At 50.7% G+C, this 24,155-nt stretch overlaps 1 protein-coding gene across 1 annotated transcript in view; it reads left to right on the forward strand.

The window, feature by feature from the left end:
• LOC135881502 (netrin-4-like) overlaps positions 1-22,121 on the forward strand; it is a 71,323-nt gene extending 49,202 nt beyond the window's left edge. Inside the window, exons 6-10 of the mRNA XM_065408169.1 lie at positions 1,710-1,923; positions 3,392-3,525; positions 5,160-5,228; positions 15,882-16,052; positions 21,985-22,121. Coding sequence (XP_065264241.1) covers positions 1,710-1,923; positions 3,392-3,525; positions 5,160-5,228; positions 15,882-16,052; positions 21,985-22,121 — 725 coding nt within the window. The remainder of the gene's footprint in view (positions 1-1,709; positions 1,924-3,391; positions 3,526-5,159; positions 5,229-15,881; positions 16,053-21,984) is intronic.
• Positions 22,122-24,155: the final 2,034 nt, after the last annotated feature.

The raw sequence follows: 24,155 nt of genomic DNA on the forward strand, positions 1-24,155 counted from the left end.
CACAAAGGGGCTGGCAGTCTGCAGGATCTCCCCAGTTGAGAATTCCCCTGATGGAGAGGTGTCCCAGCGAATGTAGAGCCAGCACAGTCAGCTCTGGCCTTACCCACTCCCCATGCCTCTGGCATAGAGACTTTGTTAGCGGCATGGCCAGAACATCACTGAGCTCCAAATTGTCTTAGCTGGCGTAGTAGCCCCTGGAGGCCATAGAGCAGCTGCTCTACTTTACAGCAGCCTCCAGACTACTCTGATGTATGGCAGGGCTGGTGTTGAAATGGCACCAGAATCAGGGAGCTGCACCTGGCCCTTCTGTCCCCTCTCTCGCTGCACTCAGCAGATAATGGTCATAGCTGAAATATACCCAGTGGGTTTGGAGATCTCTCTCTCCCCCTCCCTCTTGTAATATATCCACTGATGTGTGCATGCAAACTACAAGTTCACATTGGGAAGAGAACCTTTGGCCCTACATCTCACACTAAAGTAGAATCATGGACTCCTCAAATCTAGAGCTGGAAAAGGCTTATCCGATTGTCTGGACTTACTTTTCATAGAATCAGAGAATATCAGGGTTGGAAGGGACCTCAGAAGATCATCTAGTCCAACCCCCTGCTCAAAGCAGGACCAATCCCCAGACAGATCCCTAAGTGACCCCCTCAAGGATTGAACTCACAACCCTGGATTTAGCAGGCCAATGCGCAAACCACTGAGCTATCCGTCCCCCCGCCCCCCATGTTGTACTTTTACTAGCGTTTTTGTTCATGTTGTACTTTTACTAGCATTTTGTCCAATTTAGTTTTAAATATACCTGGCAGTAGGAATTCCAACACTACCCTGGGGAGCCTGTTTATCCTGATCTTCAGCCTAAATTATTTCCTTGTTGTTTTCATCTCATTGCTTTGAGCATCCCCTCGTGTATCACACTAGCAAATCCCCTCTCTCTTTGCAAATGCTCCCTCTCACTCTCTAAATGTTTGGGCACTATTACACTGCCCAGGGTTGTAAACATATCCCTCACACTGCAATAAAGTGCCCTTAGCACTAAACAGCCTGGCTTCTGACCCTTATGATGCAAGTGTGCAGCACAGCAGGCACCTGAGAGGTCTTTGTGCCTACACAGGAAGACTGTGACTGATTTATATAATTTTATTATATAGACACACAATGGGCAAATCCTTCCCACCCACAGCCTACAGCCACGTACCATCCAAAAGGCAAGCTCACAGATGGGCATAATGGGAAGCCCACTCTGGCGACGTATGCACCTTGGGGCCCTGTCCATGGTAGCCCAGTCGGGTGTTTTACAAATTCACGTGCCAGCCCCTCCCTCCTCCTTGCAGAGTGAATCCACACTAGTAACACCAGCTACTGCACAGCTGCATAACGCTCTTTATTTGAGATCGGTGTAGGGGCAAGGATTTGGCCCACAGGAAATGGTGCTAGCACATGCATCGGTCTCAGGTGAGCATTTAGCAGTTCGGGTTTTATTTTGAATCCATTGCTATGCTCAATGAGACAACACCCCCCAATACTTAAAAATGACATTTCCATTTTGAACCCCGGCTGCCTGAGAATACAATGCTTCTCAGTGCTGATGTAAAATGACTGGCTGTTGGGAATGAGTGGGACCCATGGAGGTTATCAGCCTTGCAGAAACATCACCTAAACTGCTGACCCTTCGCGTATCATCTCAATCACTTCTTATGTCTTGTTAGCTTGCTCCTGTCAGCCTATGGGATCGGCCAATGCAACCTTCAGCAGAAGCTGGCGGTGCCACCCAAAGACGGGGTTCTGTTACTGCAAGCCAGGCGTGGCAGGCCCGAACTGTGACAGATGCCTTATGGGATACTGGGGCCTTGGAGAAAATGGCTGTCGTCCTTGTGACTGTGCCAGAGACTGCGACCCGCACACTGGAAACTGTTTCAATGGGTAAACAAGGCCCCTTTTATGGGGAGATAATCCTTTGAGTCACTTTTTGGCCTTTAATATGAAACTCAGATTAACACTTGGAATCCTTCACAGATGGCATAAATTCAAGGAAGTGGGGGGAGGTATTAGGGGAAACAAGACCAGGGCCGGCTCTACTGTTTTTGCCGCCCCAAGCAGCGCGCCGAATTGCCGCCGCGGACGGCGGGGGCAGTCCCTGTGCCGTTAGGGCGGCACGCGAGTTTCCTCGGCGGCAGCTTCTGTCTTCAGCCGGAAGACAGAAGCCGCCGAATTGCCGCCGCGGGCAGCTGAACATAGAAGCTGCCGCCGAATTGCCGCCACCGCGGAAACGCGCGTGCCGCCCTAATGGCACACAGACTGCCCCCGCCGTCCACGGTGGCAATTGGGCGCGCTGCTTGGGGCAGCAAAAACACACGGACTGCCGCCCCTTGCAGATTGCCGCCCCAAGCACCTGCTTGGAATGCTGGTGCCTGGAGCCGGCCCTGAACAAGACAGTTGTCTACATCCACCTGAATTTGAATGGATTGCAGCACTGGGTCATTCAGATGCCATTTGACTGCCTGCATGCAAGTACATCCATAATACTCTTTAAAGACAGTTCTGAAGCAAAGGTCTTTTCTAGTTATGATAGGTAACTCCATGACCCTGCTGGTGTCTGTGAAACTACTGTTTGCTTTAGAAAAAGTAAATGGAAGCATCTGAAGAGCTGCTGTGCTCTGTGGCCTAGGTGAAACAAGTTGGAGAGTCTCACTCCAATTCCTAGTGTGCAAATGTTCTCATCACATAAAACACACACACACACGTGACTAATTAGTGACAGTCTGAGCAAAGGCCAAGCCTGAGTGGCCCACAGAGTCTGAACTACTCTTCCATCCATAGATCACTGGTGGTGTGAGGAAGCCTACACAGATGCTACCAGTGCAGGTCATTTTCTACAGATAACTGCAGGAACTCAGTCCCAAGGACCGTCAGTCTGGTACCTTTCACCAGCACAAATACGGTGTTCCAAATCCTGTGAAGTGCTCAGTACCTACAGCTCCCATTTATTTCACTGGGCCCAAATCCTCTGAGTGCCCTCAATTCCTAACAACATCATTGGGTGCTCAGCAACGGGCAGGGTTTGGCCCAGTAATTTTAAAGAAATTATACACAGCAACTGTAAAAAAAAAAATAAAAAAAAAAATACAAAAAAAAAAAAGGAAGGAAGTGTGAATCAGTGATGTTGAAGTATAAGCCCAGATACTGCGGTCTATCTATAGAGCAGTGAGCTAGGGTTTTGCTCTTATTTGCATTCAAGACTAGATGTGTGATTAAGTTTGCTCATCATGACTTTTGAGGCCATGTTCCTTTCTGGCACTGAATGCTGCTGGCATGTGGTAGTAGCTTCCTCCCTGCTAAACATCAGAAATCCTAACATGAGATTTTTCTTCTCTGTCTATCTCCTCCCTAGTTATGACAATGAGCCATTTTTCAACATCCCCATGGGTGGGCGAATCCCTGACCTCCTACAAACGCCAGCCAATGAAAGCGATGAGTGGAAATGGAATGATCATGAGCAGGGATTTTCTGCTTTGAGACATCCAGGTATGGTTTAGCATTATAAAATCCATCACTCGGTGTTTATTAAATAAATAAATAATTCTTATAGAATGCCAGAAATATGCATGGCTTTTGACCAAATACGTATGTTTATTTTATTTATGATTTGTTTCTTCACATTTCTAAAATGTAGGTGTCCATCTAGTGTTCTGGGTGTCTCGCTCATAAATTAAAAATCACAACATAAACAAAGGACTGCCTATAAAATATAAGTCTTCCCTCCTCTTTAACCACTTGAGTGAAGAGAGTAAAAAGATCGCTAAGATAGACTGCAAACTCTCTGGGACGGAGAACCTAACACAAGACAATACACAGGACAGCAGCTCAGGAGAGGGTGAAGGAAGGGAAGAATGAGGCTGTTGCATCAGCCTGTGCTTTCCAGAGTCCCACGGCTGTGCAGCCTTACTGCACACTTCAGAAACTTTCAGCCACAATATAGCTGACCCACATGTAGCTGTCCAGTCTGATCCTTTGCATCTTTGTAGAACTATTCCCTGCACCATTTCCCCTTGTATCCTACCCAAACTGCTCCTGCATATTTGCAGATGTAAAAGTATGATGGTGTCATCATAAGTTATTCAAATGTGGAGGCAAATGTGAGCATCCCATGAATAGGTCTGAGACTTCTCTGCACACCGTTCTGATTATTTGTCAAGACACACCAGGATGAGTTCAAGGAGAGATCTGAACTGTGCTGGGTATTGTTGTTTTTGCACTGTATTTTCCAGTGCAGGTTGAACTATCCAACTTTGGCTTTGTGGTCAAGAAATGAAAAAGTCATAATTAAAATCTCTATGAAAAATGCGCTTCCCATTTGTATCATTCATTGATTTACATAGCACCCTTTGAAAGCTTTCAATCGCTTTGTAGAACTACAAATGCTGTATGTAGAAGGATCATTTGACCCATTACTGAAGTGCAGTCACCTCTGGAATGGAATGTAGGTGCTTTTAAGAACAGCACATGGTCTCACTATGGAACAATTCAGGACAGGCAGTAAAGAAGTATATTGTATTCAGCTAAAGTAAGAGAGAAATTAGTCCAACAGAATATAGTGGAACCTTTAATGCCTAAAAGTGGTCAAGACCTCAGTTTTACATAGCATATGACAGACAGCACCAGTTAGTTCATCGCTGTTTCTATACTGACTCAGAGGAAAATGTGCCTCCTGTTGAATCCCCAACATGTCCTGAAGCACCAGGGATTTTCCTTAGAGGACTTCCATCTAAGTACTGATAAAGCTTAATATTGCTTATCTTTTGACATCTAACAAGAGCATTATTTATATTATATTATTCACACCTGGATCTGATTCTGATTTATCTTTTGTTAGCATCGGTTTATTAACTGTGTAATGGACCCGATGCAGACCGCTTTTTACTTCACAATGCAGACCAGATTTCAGAACCATTTTTGTATTGTTTAACAAGAACCAGCTTTGCAAATAACTGAGCTCACTCTGAAATCTTCTTTAACCATCTATGTTTATTCAGATAATTGGAGCAACTTTTAGACATAGATGTGTATGAGTATATATGAATGAACATCATTTGATTTTCTTTTCTCTTTCATGTTCTGGCCCTTCTCCAACCCCTTGTGGTCTCCGGTTCCTGTACTAGAAAAGTGTGTGTGCAAAGAGAAAGTGCTCGGAAGTGTCACTGATTTCTGCCAGATGAAATATGCATATGGTAAGTGGCTGATGTGCCTTCATGGTATGATCATTCCAGTATTTTCATAGCTGGTACCTGTGAAATCATTGATTTCCTCCTTTTTTGTCTAGTGATACCTCCCAGTCCTGGGAAGAGTTGATCAGAGGACACAGGGCCGGCTCCAGGCACCAGCTTACCAAGCAGGTGCTTGGGGTGGCCACTTCGGAGAGGGGCAGTGTGATCGGTGTCGGTCCACCTATGGGGCGGTGGGGAGCTACATCGTCACTGGCTGGCCTGGGTCACGCCTCCGCCAGCGGGGAATTAGCAGCGGGAAGGCCGCCAGCCAGAGTCTGTAGCGCGCCCCTCAGGCAGGGGAGCGCCGGCAAAGGTCAATAGCGCGCCCCTCAGGCAGGGGAGCGCCGGCAAAGGTCAATAGCGCGCCCCTCAGGCAGGGGAGCGCCGGCAAGGGTCAATAGCGCGCCCCTCAGGCAGGGGAGCGCCGGCAAGGGTCAATAGCGCGCCCCTCAGGCAGGGGAGCGCCAGCAAGGGTCAATAGCGCGCCCCTCAGGCAGGGGAGCGCCGGCAAGGGTCAGTAGCGCGCCCCTCAGGCAGGGGAGCGCCGGCAAAGGTCCCGGCGTGGCTCGGCCGGGTAGGGGAACGCAGGCCCACCCTACACCACTGCGTTCCAGCCCAGGGCCCTGACAGTGGCAGGACGAGGGTCCCGCCACTGGATCAGCGGGGTCCTTCCGCGATACAGACTCACCACTGTGCAGCTCTGTCCCTGAGCTACTTCCTACCCGATTGCTCGTCCGAATCCCTCTGGTTCCGCCAGTGCGTCGGGGTAGTCCGCTGTTGGCAGCTCCAGCTCCCCCTCAGGCTCAGGCTCCTCCAGCTCCTCCCGGTCCTTAGCTGCTGGCAGCTCCAGCTCCCACTCCGGCTCCTCCAGTTCCTCTGGGTATTCGGCAGCGGGCAGTCCTGGCAGCCCCAGTCCGTCCTCCAGGTGAGGTTTCCACTGGTCCAGGGCCTCCCCTGGCGTGGCAGCAGGGTCTGAAGGGAGCAGCCCGCGGTCTGCGTCTGCCTCCCTCCCTGGTGCTGCTCTAACTGAGCTAAGGGCCCCGCCCTTTATACTTCCTGTTCCACCCCTCTCCTTCCGGGGAGTGGAGCGAGCTTGGGCTGGCCCCGCCCACTCAGGCTGAGAGAAAGGCCCTTTACCCTCAGGTTCGGAGGGCAGCCACCCTGGCTCCCTACATACCCCACCCCTCAAATCCAGCTCCCGAACCTCGGAGCTGGCATCCTCAGCCTCCCCCAGACGGGAGAAAAAGTCCGCATTGGCGTTGTCCCGTCCCGCCCGATGGCGGATCGTGAAGGCGTAGGTTTGTAGCGTAAGATACCATCGCTGAAGGCGGGCATTCGCGTCCTTCATCTTGTTGAGCCACTTCAGGGGTGCATGATCTGTAACCAGTATAAAGGGGGCCCCGAGGAGGTAGTAGCGGAGAGCATCAACCGCCCACTTAACAGCTAGGGCCTCCTTCTCCAGGACGGAGTAGTTCCGCTCCCGGGGGAACAGTTTCCGACTGATGTAAACAATAGGGTGCTCCTCCCCGTCCACCTCCTGTGAGAGGACCGCCCCAAGCCCCACGCCGGAGGCATCGGTCTGGACAATGAAGTCACGATCGAAGTCCGGGCTGAAGAGTACGGGCTCGCTACACAGGCGGTCTTTGACAGTTTGAAAGGCCCTCTCGCAGTCGTCAGACCAGCACACTCTGCGGGGGCTATCTTTGGTCAGGAGTTCTGTCAGAGGGGCCGTAATGGTTGCAAAGTGGGGTACGAACCGCCAGTAATAGCCGGCTAGGCCCAAGAATTGACGCACCTGCCTCTTCGTGGTTGGTGCCTGACATTCCTGGAGTGCTTGAACCTTCCCGATGAGGGGGCGTACCTGTCCCCGCCCCAGGGTGTACCCCAGATAAGTGGCATTTCTTGGGATTGGCTGTGAGGCCGGCGGCGCGGAGGTCCCGGAGGACAGCCGCCACTTGGTTGAGATGTTCCTCCCAGTTACTGCCATAGATAACCACATCATCCAGGTAGGCGGCGGCGTACTTGGTGTGAGGTTGCAAAATCCGATCCATCAAGCGCTGGAAGGTTGCTGGGGCCCCATGGAGGCCGAAAGGCATCCAAGTAAACTGGTACAGGCCTGAAGGGGTGGCAAACGCGGTCTTCTCCTTGGATCGGGGTTCCAAGGGGATCTGCCAGTACCCCTTGGTGAGATCTAACGTGGTGATATAGCAGGCTTCTCCAAGCCCGTCAAGGAGCTCATCGACGCGGGGCATTGGATATGCATCAAACTTTGAAATGGCGTTGACTCTCCAAAAGTCAATACAAAACCGCCGGCTCCCATCTGGCTTCGGAATGAGGACGACGGGGCTCCGCCATTCGCTCTGGGAATGCTCAATAACACCCAGTCCCAACATGGCCTGGACTTCCTCCTCCATGGCCTCTCGCATTCGCCTAGGCAATGGCCGGGTCGTCTCTCGGACCACCATCCCGGGGTCGGTCTGGATTGCATGGTAGGCGAGCGTAGTCCTTCCAGGCTTCGTGGTGAAGGTCCTGGGGAATGCCTTCACTAGGCAGAGGGCCTGTTCCTGCTGCTCGGCCGTGAGCGTCTCGGCTAGCTGTGGTTCCCCATTATCCGACTCTTCGGGGGGTTGTGGCCCAAGGTCTGGATCAGGCGGGTATGGGGCAATTAGTAGTCCTTCCCGTTCCCGCCAGGGTTTTAAAAGACTTACATGATAAATCTGCTTTCCCTTCTGGTGATCAGGTTGCCTGATTTCGTAATTGCCAGGCCCCACTTGGCGAAGGACTTCATACGGGCCCTGCCAGCGGGCAAACAGTTTTGATTCCTCCAAGGGGAGCAGGAGGAGAACTCGGTCCCCGGGGGCAAATAATCGGACCTGGGTGCCCCGATTATATTGCTGCTCCTGACCCCTTTGGGCCGTGTTTAAGTTCTCCCTCGCGAGCTCACCCACCCGGGCCAGCCGCTCCTGCAGCTGTAAAACGTATTGTAAGAGCCCCTGCGTTGAGGATGGTGTACGTTCCCAAGTTTCTCTCAGGAGGTCCATCACTCCGCGGGGCCGTCGCCCATAGAGGAGCTCAAATGGAGAGAACTTCGTGGAAGCCTGTGGAACTTCCCGAACCGCCAGTAGTAAAGGGGGAAGTAGTTGATCCCACTGACGGAGGTCCTGGGTGGGGAAGCGTCGCAACATTCCCTTCAGGGTTCGATTAAAACGTTCGACTAACCCATCCGTCTGGGGATGGTAAACTGAGGCCTGCAGTTTCTTAATCCCTAGCAGGGCACATACCTGACGGAACAACTTAGAGGTGAAGTTGGTCCCTTGGTCAGTAAGTATCTCCCGAGGGAGGCCTACCCTGGCGAAGATCTTCACGAGCTCTGCCGCAATAGTGCGGGCAGTGATACTCCTTAAGGGGACAGCCTCAGGGAAGCGGGTGGCGTAGTCCATCAAGACAAGGATATATTGGTAGCCTGCCTGACTTTTCGGGAAGGGTCCGACCAGGTCCATCGCTACTCGTTCAAACGGAACGCCCACTGTTGGTAACGGAACCATGGGGGCCTTCCGGACCCCAGCCGGGGCGGCGTGTTGGCAGTCCGGGCATGACCCACAGTAATCCTTCACCTCGCGGTGGATGCCGGGCCAGAAGAACTTGGCCAGGACCCTAGCCGCGGTTTTCTCCGGTCCTAAATGGCCTGCGGCCGGGATGTCATGGGCTAGCTTTAGGACCGCCTGTCGATGAATGCGGGGAACCACGAGTTGGGTCCGGACCTCTTGGGTTTGAGGGTCCCGCTCCACGCGGTAGAGACGATCCTGATCAAGTTCAAATCTAGGCCATTGGGTAGCCCACTGGGCCTCCACGACCTTCCCCTCTACCCGTGCCAGCTGTTCATAGGCAAACCGGAGCGTAGGGTCCTCCCTTTGGTCTCGGCTAAAGTCCATAATGTCCACTGGGGGGCCCCCCGTCTCCCGGCCGTCCTGCCCGGGTGAAAGGGATGGGTCAACGCCGAGGTCGGGACACAGCCCGGGGCCTGGGTCCGTCGCAGAGGAGGCTCCCTCGAACGCCTCTTCCGGAGATAGGGACCGGAGCACCTCGACGAAGTCTGGCCAGTCCCGGCCCAGGATGATTGGGTAGGCAAGGGATGGGGCCACCGCCACGTTCATTAACTGAGTTGCCCCGTTTACCATGAGAGGGACCTGAACCGTGGGATACGGTTTCACATCTCCATGTATGCACTGTATCCGTACCTCCCCGATGATCTGCTCGGTATCCGGGAGGAGGGACTGGCGGACGAGAGTCTGCCCACAGCCCGAATCAATTATACCCACAACGGGTGTCCCGGCGATGCCCATAGGGGCCGTCAATTTGGCTGTGGACGGCGGGCGGGCCCGGCGCTCCCCGGTGTACACCCGGCCAAAATCGCATTCCATCGCCGTACAGTCTCGTTGCAGGTGACCGTATTCGCCACACCGAAAGCAAGGTCCTACCTCGGTGCGCCCCGGCCGTGCAGGGTCACCCGGGTGGCCGCGGGGTTGGCTGGGGCCTGATGGACGGGTCAAGCATCCGGACGGCGCGGGTTGTGGAGCCTCGGGCCGTCGGGAAAAAGTAGTGCCGCCGCCGTTTGGTCGTCGGGCTCGAGTTGGCACGTCGACTTTGGGGGTGGCCCCCCTTTCCGGCTTCTGAGCGCCGGGTCCAGAACTTGGGGGCCGGGCTGTCGGTCCTATTGGGGCCTCGGCCTCTAGAAAGTTCTCCATAAGTGTGACAGCTGCACTTAGAGTTTGAGGTCGGTGCCGCAACACCCACGCCCTCCCTGGGGTCGGGAGGATATGCACGAATTGCTCAAGGATGATCTGTTCTGTCACCTCAGCCACAGTTCGATGCTCAGGTTGTAGCCATCGGCACGCTGCATCCTTTAATTCCTGGGCCACGGCCCGGGGCCGGGCACCCGGGGGGTAAAGCTTTCCCCGAAACCGTCGCCGAAAGGTCTCCGGGGTGATGTCGAAGGCATCCAGGATAGCCGCTTTTACGCTGGCGTAAACACGGGCCTCATCGTCTGGTAGCCCCCGGTAAGCCTTCTGGTCCGGTCCCGTTAGATAGGGGGCAAGCAGGGTTGCCCATTAGTCCGGAGACCAACCAGCTACTGCAGCAACCCGCTCGAAGGTCACCAGATAAGCCTCTGGGTCATCCTCAGGCCCCATCTTGGCCAGACGGATTGGTGGAGCAGGGGGGTTGGGGGTGATCGCCCCGCCCGGCTGGGCTCCACCGGGGCTCGGCCACAGGGTGGCAAGTTGCTGGAAACATTGGGTCTGTTGTTCGCGGTGCTGGGCCCCCAAGGTTTGAAGCAACTGCTGCTGGTGGGTACCCAGCTGCTGTATGAGTTGTTGCTGCTGCTGCTGCTGAGTCTCAGCCAGCGCCTTGATAAGCCTCTCCATCTCCATATTCCGTTTAGGGGCTATCTCCACCTCATTGCCCTAATCCCTTCCGGCAGGGATAGGGGGCGCTGCCCACATTCTCCACCACTTGTGATCGGTGTCGGTCCACCTACCCGCTAGGGGGCGGTGGGGAGCTACGTCGTCACTGGCTGGCCTGGGTCACGCCTCCGCCAGCGGGGAATTAGCAGTGGGAAGGCCGCCAGCCAGAGTCAGTAGCGCACCCCTCGGGCAGGGGAGCACCGGCAAAGGTCAGTAGCGCGCCCCTCAGGCAGGGGAGCGCCGGCAAAGGTCAGTAGCGCGCCCCTCAGGCAGGGGAGCGCCGGCAAGGGTCAGTAGCGCACCCCTCAGGCAGGGGAGCGCCGGCAAGGGTCAGTAGCGCGCCCCTCAGGCAGGGGAGCGCCGGCAAGGGTCAGTAGCGCGCCCCTCAGGCAGGGGAGCGCCGGCAAGGGTCAGTAGCGCGCCCCTCAGGCAGGGGAGCGCCGGCAAGGGTCAGTAGCGCGCCCCTCAGGCAGGGGAGCGCCGGCAAGGGTCAATAGCGCGCCCCTCAGGCAGGGGAGCGCCGGCAAGGGTCAATAGCGCGCCCCTCAGGCAGGGGAGCGCCGGCAAGGGTCAGTAGCGCGCCCCTCAGGCAGGGGAGCGCCGGCAAGGGTCAATAGCGCGCCCCTCAGGCAGGGGAGCGCCGGCAAAGGTCCCGGCATGGCTCGGCCGGGTAGGGGAACGCAGGCCCATCCTACACCACTGCGTTCCAGCCCAGGGCCCTGACAGTGGAAGGACGAGGGTCCCGCCACTGGATCAGCGGGGTCCTTCTGCGATACAGACTCACCACTGTGCAGCTCTGTCCCTGGGCTACTTCCTACCCGATTGCTCGTCCGAATCCCTCTGGTTCCGCCAGTGCGTCGGGGTAGTCCGCTGTTGGCAGCTCCAGCTCCCCCTCAGGCTCAGGCTCCTCCAGCTCCTCCCGGTCCTTGGCTGCTGGCAGCTCCAGCTCCCACTCCGGCTCCTCCAGTTCCTCTGGGTATTCGGCAGCGGGCAGTCCTGGCAGCCCCAGTCCGTCCTCCAGGTGAGGTTTCCACTGGTCCAGGGCCTCCCCTGGCGTGGCAGCAGGGTCTGAAGGGAGCAGCCCGCGGTCTGCATCTGCCTCCCTCCCTGGTGCTGCTCTAACTGAGCTAAGGGCCCCGCCCTTTATACTTCCTGTTCCACCCCTCTCCTTCCGGGGGGTGGAGCGAGCTTGGGCTGGCCACGCCCACTCAGGCTGAGAGAAAGGCCCTTTACCCTCAGGTTCGGAGGGCAGCCACCCTGGCTCCCTACAGGCAGCACGTCCAGCTGTTCGGCGGACGGTCCCTCACTCCTGCTCGGAGCGAAGGACCTCCCGCCGAATTGCCGCCGCAGATCGCAATCGCGGCTTTTTATTTTTTGTTTTGTTTGGCTGCTTGGGGCGGCCAAAACCCTGGAGCCGGCCCTGAGAGGACAGCATACTTCCCGTAATGATTTCTTCAATGCCAAGCAAATCAACATGGCCTTCATGAGCTCAGGCACATGCTTACACCTATCTGAGTATGTGCTGTAGACCACCAGTCCATGCCAGGACTCTTTTTCCTCTGGTGCTCCTCTTCTGTCTACATAGCACCTCCCTCCCATTTAGCAATAGAGGAAGGGCAGGGTGGTCAGGATCCCCTGACACCTGCCTAATACTCCCATCACCCTGAGGTTCAGAATCCATTCTATAGGTCTTGCAGTAGGATTGCCACCCTTTTGCAGTTTGCCCTGCAGGATAAACTTGCTGTGTCTGTTTGTCAACATCTTATTTATCACTCTGGCGAATAAGCAACTATGTCCTGTCATCACTCTTTGAAGGGTCACAGCCACCAAAAAACACCACGTTTTGACTCGACACAATCACATTGTGATCAAACAAAGCCTATTTGTGGGATTAGCCTGCTGAAAGTTGGATGATCTTGCAAAATCAGGAGTGGCAACCCTGTCAGGTCACAAATCAAAGTACCTTTTTTCCAACTTATCATTATCATCTTAGAATTCTAGTCATGTGGCATTCCTGCACTCCAGTAGGAAATTTCCTGCCCGACAGGGTGAATTCCATTGCTTAACACTGAATTTTTGTACAGCGGGCAGGAGGAATTTTAAAGGCTCAGGATTGTAGTTATGTAAATCTAATGCAGGCCTTCCAATGTCCAAACTAAAATCTGCCAAGGCTCTGAGTCAGTTTGCTTAAGATCATACTGTTGGCTGCTGTTCTTTCTTTGTTTTTGTTTTTTATGGCATTCCTATTATCACGGGTTCCACTCACCACAGTGGCGCCTTCTGCTGGCCATCCTGGGGATTAGCTCTGCCAGTTGGTGTGCCCTCTTCTGGAGGTACCTCTCCTGTCATTGTCTCTGCCTGCAGATCTGCATCACTCCAGGAACTGGAGCGTCCTCTTCATGACTCGGCCCTTCGACTGGGTCACCATCAGTGTTTCCCCCTTCTGGGGTGTATCAATATTTAGGCCACTTCCCCAGTGGCTGATGCGGGAAACCAAGGCCCTCCCACGGCTCCTGGTCCTGACCCAGGGACCCTGTAGATAGCAACCTCCTGCTGTGACTCTTTAACTTCTCCAAATGCTGCTACGTTTCCCTGGGCCACTTCCCCACAGCCCCAATATCTCCTTCGCTCTCACCGCAGGGCCCCTCAGTCCCAGCAGCCAGCCAGGAGCTCCCTCTTGCTCCCCCGGTCCCTGCCAGCTCTGTCCAGGGTGCTACAGTTCCCTCAGACTGCTAGGGACACAGTCCTCACTCCTTGAGCTCCCAGCAGCCATTAACCTATTCTACCTTGTAGCGCCTCTTATATGGCCTTGTTGGCCCCAGATTGGTTGCTCCCTGAAGCTCTTCTCTGATTGGCTGCACCCCAAGCCGCTCTAGGCTGCTTGGAGGACTCACCTCCACTGCTCCACTCTGAGGCAGGGCATGGTAGGACCATGAAGCCTCCACTAACCCCTTCCACTCCTGTGTGGGGAAGACACCCCATCACCCTATACATACCCTAGTGGTTTCCTAAGACTTTCAAGCTGTTTTTTTTTTTTTAAATTAATGGAGATATCCTATCTCCTAGAACTGGAAGGGACCTTGAAAGGTCATCGAGTCCAGCCCCCTGCCTTCACTAGCAGGACCAAGTACTGATTTTTGCCCCAGATCCCTAAGTGGCCCCCTCAAGGATTGAACTCACAACCCTGGGTTTAGCAGGCCAATGCTCAAACCACTAAGCTATCCCTCCTCCCCTCCAATGGGTTGCTGTTGGCAGCAACCCGTTGGAGATGAGCTGATAAAATTGGGAAGGGATTAGTTAACTGTCTAAATTGAAAAAATCCAGCATTCCTTCCCCAGATTCATTTAAATGGGAGCAGTGATTGAACCAGAATGCTCATGTGTCCCTGTCCAAGTGCCAGTATCTTGTCATGATTCTTTGTGCCTCATCCAACAGTCCCTAACTTTCTACCCTCTAGCAGTATAAGGAAAATACCACTGCTTACTTTGAAACGAATTATTTCAAAGCATAGCATGGGGAGGAGGTGACCAGCCCTCTGTGGAGAAAGAAGTGATTCAGGACTATTTAGAAAAGCTGGACGAGCACAAGTCCATGGGGCCGGATGCGCTGCATCCGAAGGTGCTAAAGGGTTGGCGGATGTGATTGCAGAGCCATTGGCCACTATCTTTGGAAACTCATGGCGATCAGGGGAGGTCCCGGATGATTGGAAAAAGGCTAATGTAGTGCCCATCTTTAAAAAAGGGAAGAAGGAGGATCTGGGGAACTACAGGCCAGTCAGCCTCACTTGAGTCCCTGGAAAAATCATGGAGCCGGTCCTCAAGGAATCAATTCTGAAGCACTTAGAGGAGAGGAAAGTGATGAGGAACAGTCAGCATGGATTCACCAAGGGCAAGTCATGCCTGACTAACCTAATTGCCTTCTATGATGGGATACCTGGCTCTGTGGATGAGGGGAAAGCAGTGGACGTGTTATTCCTTGACTTTAGCAGAGCTTTTGATACGGTCTCCCACAGTATTCTTGCCGGCAAGTTAAAGAAGTATGGGCTGGATGAATGGACTATAAGGTGGATAGAAAGCTGGCTAGATTGTCGGGCTCAACAGATAGTGATCAATGGCTCCATGTCTAGTTGGCAGTCGGTATCAAGTGGAGTGCCCCAAGGGCCAGTCCTGGGGCCGGTTTTGTTCAATATCTTCATTAATGATCTGGAGGATGTCGTGGACTGCACCCTCAGCAAGTTTGAGGATGACACTAAACTGGGAGGAGTGGTAGATATGCTGGAGGGTAGGGATCGGATACAGAGGGACCTAGACAAATTAGAGGATTGGGCCAAAAAAAACCTGATGAGGTTCAACAAGGACAAGTGCAGAGCCCTGCACTTAGGACGGAAGAATCCTATGCACTGCTACAGTCTAGGGACCGAATGGCTAGGCAGCAGTTCTGCAGAAAAGGACGAAGGGGTTACAGTGGACGAGAAGTTGGATATGAGTCGACAGTGTGCCCTTGCTGCCAAGAAGGCTAACGGCATTTTGGGCTGTATAAGTAGGGGCATTGCCAGCAGATCAAGGGACGTGATCATTCCCCTCTATTCGACATTGGTGAGGCCTCATCTGGAGTACTGTGTCCAGTTTGGGGCCCCACACTACAAGAAGGATGTGGAAAAATTGGAAAGAGTCCTGTGGAGGGCAACAAAAATGATTAGGGGGCTGGAGCACATGACTTATAAGGAGAGGCTGAGGGAACTGGGATTGTTTAGTCTGCAGAAGAGAAAAATGAGGGGGGATTTGATAGCTGCTTTCAACTACCTGAAAGGGGGTTCCAAAGAGGATGGATCTAGACTGTTTTCAGTGGTACCAGATGACAGAACAAGGAGTAATGGTCTCAAGTTGCAGTGGGGGAGGTTTAGGTTGGATATTAGGAAAAACTTTTTCATTGGGAGGGTGGTGAAGGACTGGAATAGGTCACCTAGGGACGTGGTGGAATCTCCTTCCTTAGAGGTTTTTAAGGTCAGGCTTGACAAAGCCCTGGCTGGGATGATTTAGTTGGGGATTGGTCCTGCTTTGAGCAGGGGTTGGACTAGATGACCTCCTGAGGTCCCTCCCAACCCTGACATTCTATGATTCTATTGCTCTGTGTCCCTGTGTGTGTTTTCTGGCAGTGATAAAAGCAAGAATCCTATCGGCTCATGACAAAGGAACCCATGCGGAAGTTATAGTGAAGGTAAAGAAGGTCCTGAAATCAGGCAAAGTGAAAATTGCCCGGAGTAACAGAAGTATCTATCCGGAGTCCTGGACCAACAGGGGATGTACATGTCCCATTCTCAATCCTGGTAAGTATTAAATGCTTATGGCATGAATTCTGTGGGAAAAAGGCAATGTGGGTTGTTAAGGTATTAATGTTCCCAATTCTTATCTCACTTTCACTAATGTAAATCAGGAGTAACTCTGTTGAAGCTAGTGAAATTGCATTGGAACCTATGTGAGACCTACACTAGTTGACCATACTGCTGGAATAATCCATTGAGGAAAAGCTGGACCAGTTAACATAAAGCGAATGAACGGATTAGCAGGGTAAACCTGGTACTCTTATTGGAGTATTAAAGAGAGAAACAGAATAGAGAAATCCTTTATTCAAACAGTTAGGGATGAACTATGCCTCCCCATGTGCTACAGGAGAGTGGGCACAGAGACCCATTCTCCCTTCGCTGCCCAAGCATCTGCACTGTGACCAGGCATAATGTTTCCCAGAGCTGGGGAGTGCAGGACTGGGCAGCAGTTAGTCCTGCCAGCAGGTCTAGCAGCTTCAAACTGGTTCAGTGATGTCTTTCTGAGTTTGAAGACAGCCTGAAACAATAGCTGTGAGGTGTGACCTGCCCCATGCATCTTAATGTATTGGTACTTTGAAACTTAAAGCTCACAATTTGCAGCATGTGGGAAACTCAATATATGAGGCTAACATACAATAAATGAATTTAATGTCACAATAAATGAGACAGGAGCTTCGGTGCTGATTGGATTATTCATCTTTAGATTTAATTCAGTAAAAACATCCCTTTTAAACATTTCTCTGTAGCCACCACAGAATTCCTATCAGAGTGCCACAGAATCTATGGCAAAACTGCCATTGCATCCATGCCTTGCATCATATACAGAATGCACAGAGAAAAGGAAATGCAATCTCACTGTTAACAATAATGCAGTCCTAGAATGTAAATAAATCCAGATCTGACATTTCAGTTAATTACCTCATTAGATTTATGCTTGTGAAAATACAGGTTTGAAAGAAAAAGAGAGAGAGAGGTAGAGAGGGAGGTGTTGTCTAGTGGTTTACACACAGACTTTGGTCCAGGAACTCCTTGAATCCCATCTCACAATGACTCCCTCTGTGGGCATGAGAAACCCTCTGCCACAATTTCTTCACATGTCAAGTGGAGCTAATGTTTATCAGAACGTATCTACTTCACAGGGGACTTTGAGGATTAATTAGTTAGGGCACAACTGTGAGCCTTCTGTGTACCTGCACAGGGAGGGGCTTGTATGAACTAGTCACACCACCAGAGCTTATGATGTGGGGAGAGCAGCCGCTGCTAGCAGCTATTCCCCCTCCCCCTCAGTAGGCAGGGAGGGAGTAGAGCCACCCCATACCTCTGAATATCACACCCAAGACGGCACAGAAGGGGAAGTAACCTGTGCCAGCAAAAGGGCTGGTACATATTATTTCCCTGCAGGACAAGGGGGCAATAGGAACCAAATGATGACTTGGAGGCACAGGGTGGTTCCTAGCCTGCTCCTGGAGCAGCACTGCACAACTTAATCTTTCCAATGCCACTTGAAGTTGAAAAGCACTTTGGCACTGATTTTTATTTTTCCCAGTGGGTGCTCCACCCCTACTCTGCCCAGAGGCCCAGCCCCCACTCCGCCCCTTCCCCCGAAACCCCGCCCTCGCTCTGCCTCTTCACGCCCCCACTCCACCTCCTCCCCTGAGGCCCAGCCCTTGCCCCGCCTCTTCCCACTCCTGCTCTGCTCCCTCCCCTGAGGCCCTGCCCTTGCTCTGCCTCTTCCCGCCCCTGCTCTGCCCCTTTCCCCCAAAGTCCCCCGCCCACCCACCACTCGCTGCTCTCCACCTTCCCCCAAGCACTTCCCACCAAACAGCTGATCAGTGGCTGGTGGGTGCTGAGCACCCACTATTTTTTGGGGGGGGGTGCTTGAGCCCCTGAGCACCCACAGAGTTGGTGCCTATGCCAGATAGGTGCTAAGCAACGTTATTAGTAGCTGAAGGGATGGATTAGTAGTAGTCCTCACTACTGCCTTCTTTCCCATCAAGCAATTTAGTGGACTGGAGACAGAAATACGTGTATTACCCCAGTTGAAATCCCATGTGGATAATTATGGGGAGATGAGCTATAGAGCCCATGTAAGTGCCTTTAACTGTGCTAATTGGAGTCTGGAAATATCTTTTGGACCCGGCTTTCTTTTTTTCATCCAAGTAGGCAGCAAGGGCTTGATCCTGAGAGGCGATGAGCACCCACAGCTCCCATTCACTTCAGTAAAGGCTGCAGGTGCTCAGCACCACTTGGGATCAGGCCCTGAATGAGACAGGTAACTTGGTTTCCTTTAGGATGAACTAAACAGCATCCCCAAGGATCATATTTCACTATTGTGCCTTACACCACAGAGAGTGGGGACTTATCCACATTCTAAAACAAAAACTTGTTAGATAAGTTACCCTATGTTTTTTCCTCTGAATAGATTAAACACACTTCCGCACTGAGTGAAAGAATTCCTTGTATTTGGTCTGAAATCTAAGGCTTACCCTGACCTCTAAGGCAAGTTCTCATTTGAAATCAGCCACATACAAAAGAGCCAATTGTTCTGGGATTGGCTGAGTCCAGTCAAATCCAGTGTGAATTCTTCCAGCCCACCCAAAATGATTTGTGCCCTCTCAAAAATGATTTGGGTCTTGCATCACCTGTACCACCAGGTGAGGGATGCAGTATATGAACTCTGAGAGCTGTACTTCAGCAACATAACTCAAACTTGGTCAAATACATTTTACTGACTGTGGTGCAAATGGTTAAGGTATTCTCTTACACTTCCTATCCTACATTCTTTTATGGTATAGCTGTGGACCACTAAACAGCTGCTGGGCTCCCTGCCCAGCAGTTGGAGCTGTAGGTCAGGGTGGGTGAAGTATGTGTTTAATATAGGGTTAGACTGTGTTTGACCCTTCACAGGAGCTCAAGGAGGGGAGAGGGCATAAGGAGTCCTGCCCCCTTGTCTCTCTTTAGCTGTTAGGAGTATGGGGCCCATGAAACACTGTTGTGCAGTTCTGACGCTAGCCAGCGTCCCTGCAGTGGTGCACCTGCACACTAGCCAGTTCTTCACAATACAAACTAGATTCTCGTCACAAAATGCACTAGATTCACAAGTGGTGTAAATCAGCATAGTCCTATTGACTTCAGGTTTCTATGCCGTTTTCTACCCACTGAGAATTTCACTGTACATGCTCACTCATGTTGAGATCCCTGCTTTTATTCGCAGGGCCGGTTCCAGGCACCAGCGAAGGAAGCAGGTGCTTGGGGCGGCCAATGGAAAGGGGCGGCATGTCCGGGTCTTCGGCAGCAGGTCCCTCAGTCCCTCTCGGAGGGAAGGTCCCGCTGCCAAATTGCCGCCGAAGAATAAAGCGGTGTGGTGGAGCTGCCGTCGATCGCGGATTTTTTTTATTTTTTTCCCCCGCTTCGCCGCTTGGGGTGGCAAAAAAGCTGGAGCCAGCCCTGTTTATTCGGCTCATGATTTTTACACACCCCTTTTCCCTTCTGTCTATATGCACATTAGCTTTTCATTCCCATCACTTTACTTCCAGCAATGGAGGGGGTTGGCGGTGGGAGGAGTAAGGGGTAAGCAGCAGCCACCACTGCCAGTCCAAACTGCCACTGTCGTCAGCAGGGCTTTCTGCTGTGCAGGGTGATCTGGCTTCCTGCCCAATCGTCTCTGCAGCATTGTATTGTATGTTCTTCCCCGGCTGATGACAGGAAGTCCATATTTAATCTCATGGCCTTTAGAGTTTAATCATAAAACTTTACTTATGGAGCTACCGAATGGATTTGCTGTATGGAGACTAAAGAAAGACCTTCCTGCTTTCCATATTAGTAACTCCTAGCCAGAATAAACTATTGAGCTGCCCTCTGCTTTGCACATGAACTAGCATTTTTTTAAAAAAAGCATAGGAAACCTCAGGATTTTTAAAGGCTGAAGAAGTATAATTTGGGGGTAAATATGATCCTCTCTTTCCCCTTCCAGGGCTGTGGAGGGCTCTGCCTGCAACAAAATTGGTGTGCTTTCACTGTGCAAGGGGTTGCACAGCAGGATTTGGGGGAAGGGAGGAGTGAGACAAGGCCAATGACTCCCATAGCCATCAGCCTCAGTCCTTCTTAGGGAGCGGGGTTGCAACAGCAGCCTCTTCTGAAATTTCAGGGCTGCTGAGTAGGGTACATAGAGAATGTATAATCCCTCAGAATCCCCTTTCACCAGTACACATACTTGGGGGTGTCAGGGGATTCGGCCCTGTGTTTTTAATAAATTTTATAGTATAATAGTGGGGTTTGTCTGCTTGAGTAATAAATCATTAGCAGTATCTGTGTCTTGCTAATGAACTGATCACAGTAGGGTGTCTCACCTCTGTGGTTATGCCTCTAATCCTATGGGGATGTGGTGGTTACATTTCCTGGAGTTGTCCAAGCTGCTGTTAAAGATCCTTATTGTGTGAGGAGAATGTGCATTGTTGTACCAGAAGAATACAGAGCTGGCAGTTGTCATGTCAAACAGCCATTTCAGCTAATCTGTGTGGCGCACACAGATTAATCTAGCCCTTTAGACTGCTCACCAGCCAATCGAAACGCTGCCTCAGCTCAGGCGCTTTAATAATGGTGTTTACTTTGTTCCTCACCAGAAAACACTGACTGACAATGTGGTCTTTCTGTTGCTGCAGGTTTCAGCTATGATAGGGGAGGGAGGGCAAGATCTGTACCTTCCCTCCCCCCCCCCCGCACCCCTCTTTGTCTATCATCCAGAAGTTTTGTTCCACACACTGAACCCGAAGAATTAAACTTTGGATATTAACAGGGTGGATATAAAAAGGCTGCCAATCTCCCACCGCCCCAAGCCCCCCAGGTTGGATGTCCAAGCTTCATTTCAATTAAAAATCAAGCAATCACATACACATGACACAAATACACAAGCAACCAGATACCATACAACAGCCATATGAAATAAGGCACAAACACAAAAGAGAAACAAGACACAGCAGACAACGGATACTCAATAAGAAATGCACACACACCAGACATATGGATAGGAACACTCACACGTTGCTGAAAATAAGACTGTAAATTCCCAGCCAAAATCTAGCCATCCTTTTCAGTTGGGGAATGTTTCTTCGTTGTGTTTTAAAGACTAGGGAATTTGCACCTTCTGCTTGTGTTTTGTGCTATTAAACCAACAAAATCAAGAAAACTTCAGAGGGGGACAGCTCCCTCCATAACCTGCCCCAAAGTGCTTAGCTGTTACAAGGGCCTCTGAACAGTAAGGGAATTTTACGTATCATACCGGATATAATACACGAAAAAAACCCACCTGTGTTTAATGCAAAACATCCTGATTTTCAGTGGCACCTCAATCTGGCCTTTCCTTGAAGGTATACAATTGTGCATGAACTAATATCTGTGCACACATTTTCTATGCACTAGCAGTTGCGTGTGCAGATGATAATCTAACAGGGATGCTTTAGAATTCTCACATTCAAAACCAGCCTACACCCGGCAAGACCTGATTCTGCTGTCACTTATACCTGTGCAAACAAGGAGTAGTTCCACTGAAACCTATGGAGTTAAATTGGTGTAAAAACAAAAACAAACCCCAACCACCACCACAACAAAAAAACTGTCAGGGAGATCAGAATCAAGCCCAATCACTTGCTGGTGCAGGTGTTAGATTTTGAAAGTGTTAAACCCCTTGGGACAAATAGAACCTTCACACACAAACCCTAATATGTGCACATGCATGTTAGAATGTATTGCTGGTGTACAGAGGAATTAGTGCACAGAAAATGAATGCACATAAAACTGTATGCGCACAACCTGGAATAATCATTTTAAAAACAAGCTGAAGCTAGCTATGGTGCAAGATCCTGACTCCCTAGGGAGTGGAGATATTAAGTATATACTCCTCTGTTTTATTTATTTAAGTAATTATTTTTTTAACCAGGAACAGACTACCTGATAGCAGGCCAGGAGGACTCAAGGACCAGCAAACTCCTTGTGAATATGAACAGTCTGGTGAAACCCTGGAAGGCGTATTTGGGAAAACAAGTAGCAGACATTCTTCGAACTGGGTGCAAATAATTTCTTCTTCAGAAGTTAAAGTCATGAACTTTATACTTTAATAACACTGTGGAGAAAGGTGTAGCTAGTTCATATATTACCATGCAACACGTTCCTAGCTAAGGGGACAAGAGTGGACTTACCCTCCTGTCCCACATTATGTGTTTAAACCAGGAATCCTTGGACATGACTTTTCTTCCATAAATACACACGGTCTTATATGAAATTAACCAACAAATGTAGGTTACAAATCAGTTCTTAGCTTGAAGCCATTTTCACAGCTCCCAGAAATTCACTCTTATGGGAGAAGCAGAAGCTATGGTTTATGTGTTTCCACTCTTCAGGAATTAATCTGGTATCGATACCTATAAACCGCTTGCATAGTGCATTCATTACTCGGATGTCATTTTCTTTATTTAAGTGGCCATTAATGGGCAAAAAAATTTCAGCTTTGCAGGTGGCAAAATATTAAACAGTCAGCATGTCAAATGACACTTGATTTGTTTGAAAAGAGCTATTTTTATTTACCAAGCAAACTACAGTTAGATCAATAAGACATGCTGCTTTCTAGAGTGAAAATATCACATTGCTGCACAGAGACTAACACTGGAACTTTATCTGGTGAGGGCCTCTATAGATGGGAGTTGTCAAAGTCAATGCCTAATGCGAAAGCACTGCTGGCTCAGTGTGGAATTTTGACGCCACACTCATCTGTTCTATCAGAGGTCTCCTCTTTGCTGTTGTAACACTGCTATTAGTACTGTCACACAACAGGTTTCAGAATGACTGCTGCTAAAGAGCCTTGTGCCAGTAGAGTAGTGTCAAGCTACAGCTCCAGACCCATAGGAGAAGATGATGGAAGCTGGCCCAGATTTGAGTTTGTGAAGCTACAGGTGTGAAGGGGCAGCAGGCTGTACCAATTTGAGGATTAAGCGAGATGTTGAGGACTGACAGGGCAGCTACCTTGTTATTCTGATCAATGCCCTTGAAGCCATGCTCATTATTTAATTGTCACTACCATTTTCACTCTGCTCTGTTACTCTTGCCCCCTTTGTGTGTTGTAATAGTCAAGTGAAGTTACCTTCCAGTTGTGCTTGAAGTTTGTTTAGCACGAGGAGTAGGGGTAGTAGCATCTCCACTCTAAATAAAGTCCTGCTGTTCTGCAGCAGGAGGACCCATAGAATTATTTTAGTCTATTCCACAGTTAGTAAGAAGCTAGTCTGTGGAAATGTGAGTTCCTCAGAGTACCGTGGGGGGAAGGGAATGATCTCCTACCGGTCTCTGCCCGAGTGACAGGAAACTCATGACCAAACTGAGAGGGTAAGGAGTATGTTCCATTGATAAGTAAAGCATAAATCAGAACTTTGTTCAAAGATATCCTTTTTTTGGTTTATGTAGAGGAGGGGTTCTCAAACTGGGGGTCAGGACACCTTAGGGGGTTGTGAGGTTATTATGCAGGGGGGGGGGGGGTTCACAAGCTGTCAGCCTCCACCCCAAACCCCTCTTTGCCTCCAGCATTTATAATGGTGTTAAATATATTTTTAAAAAAGTGTTTTTAATTTATAAGGGGGGGGGGCACACTCAGAGGCTTGCTATCTGAAAGGGATCACCAGTACAAAAGTTTGAGAATCACTGGTGTAGGGGCACACAACTTCATATATGCTGCTTTTGCCCATCGTTGTCTATGCCTACAGGAAGAGGAGATGGGGTTTGATCTGCGTGCCACTCAGTCACTGTAACATGAAGGAATCTCGGATAGCCCAACAGCCATGAAAAGAAAGTGGTGGGTCTGGGTTATGAAGTGTCTGATGAGAAAGAAATAAATTATCGGCATGTTCAATTAATGTAGTTGGGTGACCAGTATCTGAAGACCAGGGATCCCAGAATGCCAGAGCTACTTTGTTATGCATACTTGTTATGCATCAGACTCTACATAAAAGGAAGGGTCTGATGCATATCAGAACAGCAAAAGGACACATTTCAGATTATTTACAAAGAGAAGACCAGCAGAAATTTCTTGGAATATTCTTCCAGCCATTCACAGCTTGGGGGAAA

Source organism: Emys orbicularis, chromosome 7 (genome assembly GCF_028017835.1).
Source record: "Emys orbicularis isolate rEmyOrb1 chromosome 7, rEmyOrb1.hap1, whole genome shotgun sequence".
NCBI lineage: Eukaryota > Metazoa > Chordata > Testudines > Emydidae > Emys > Emys orbicularis.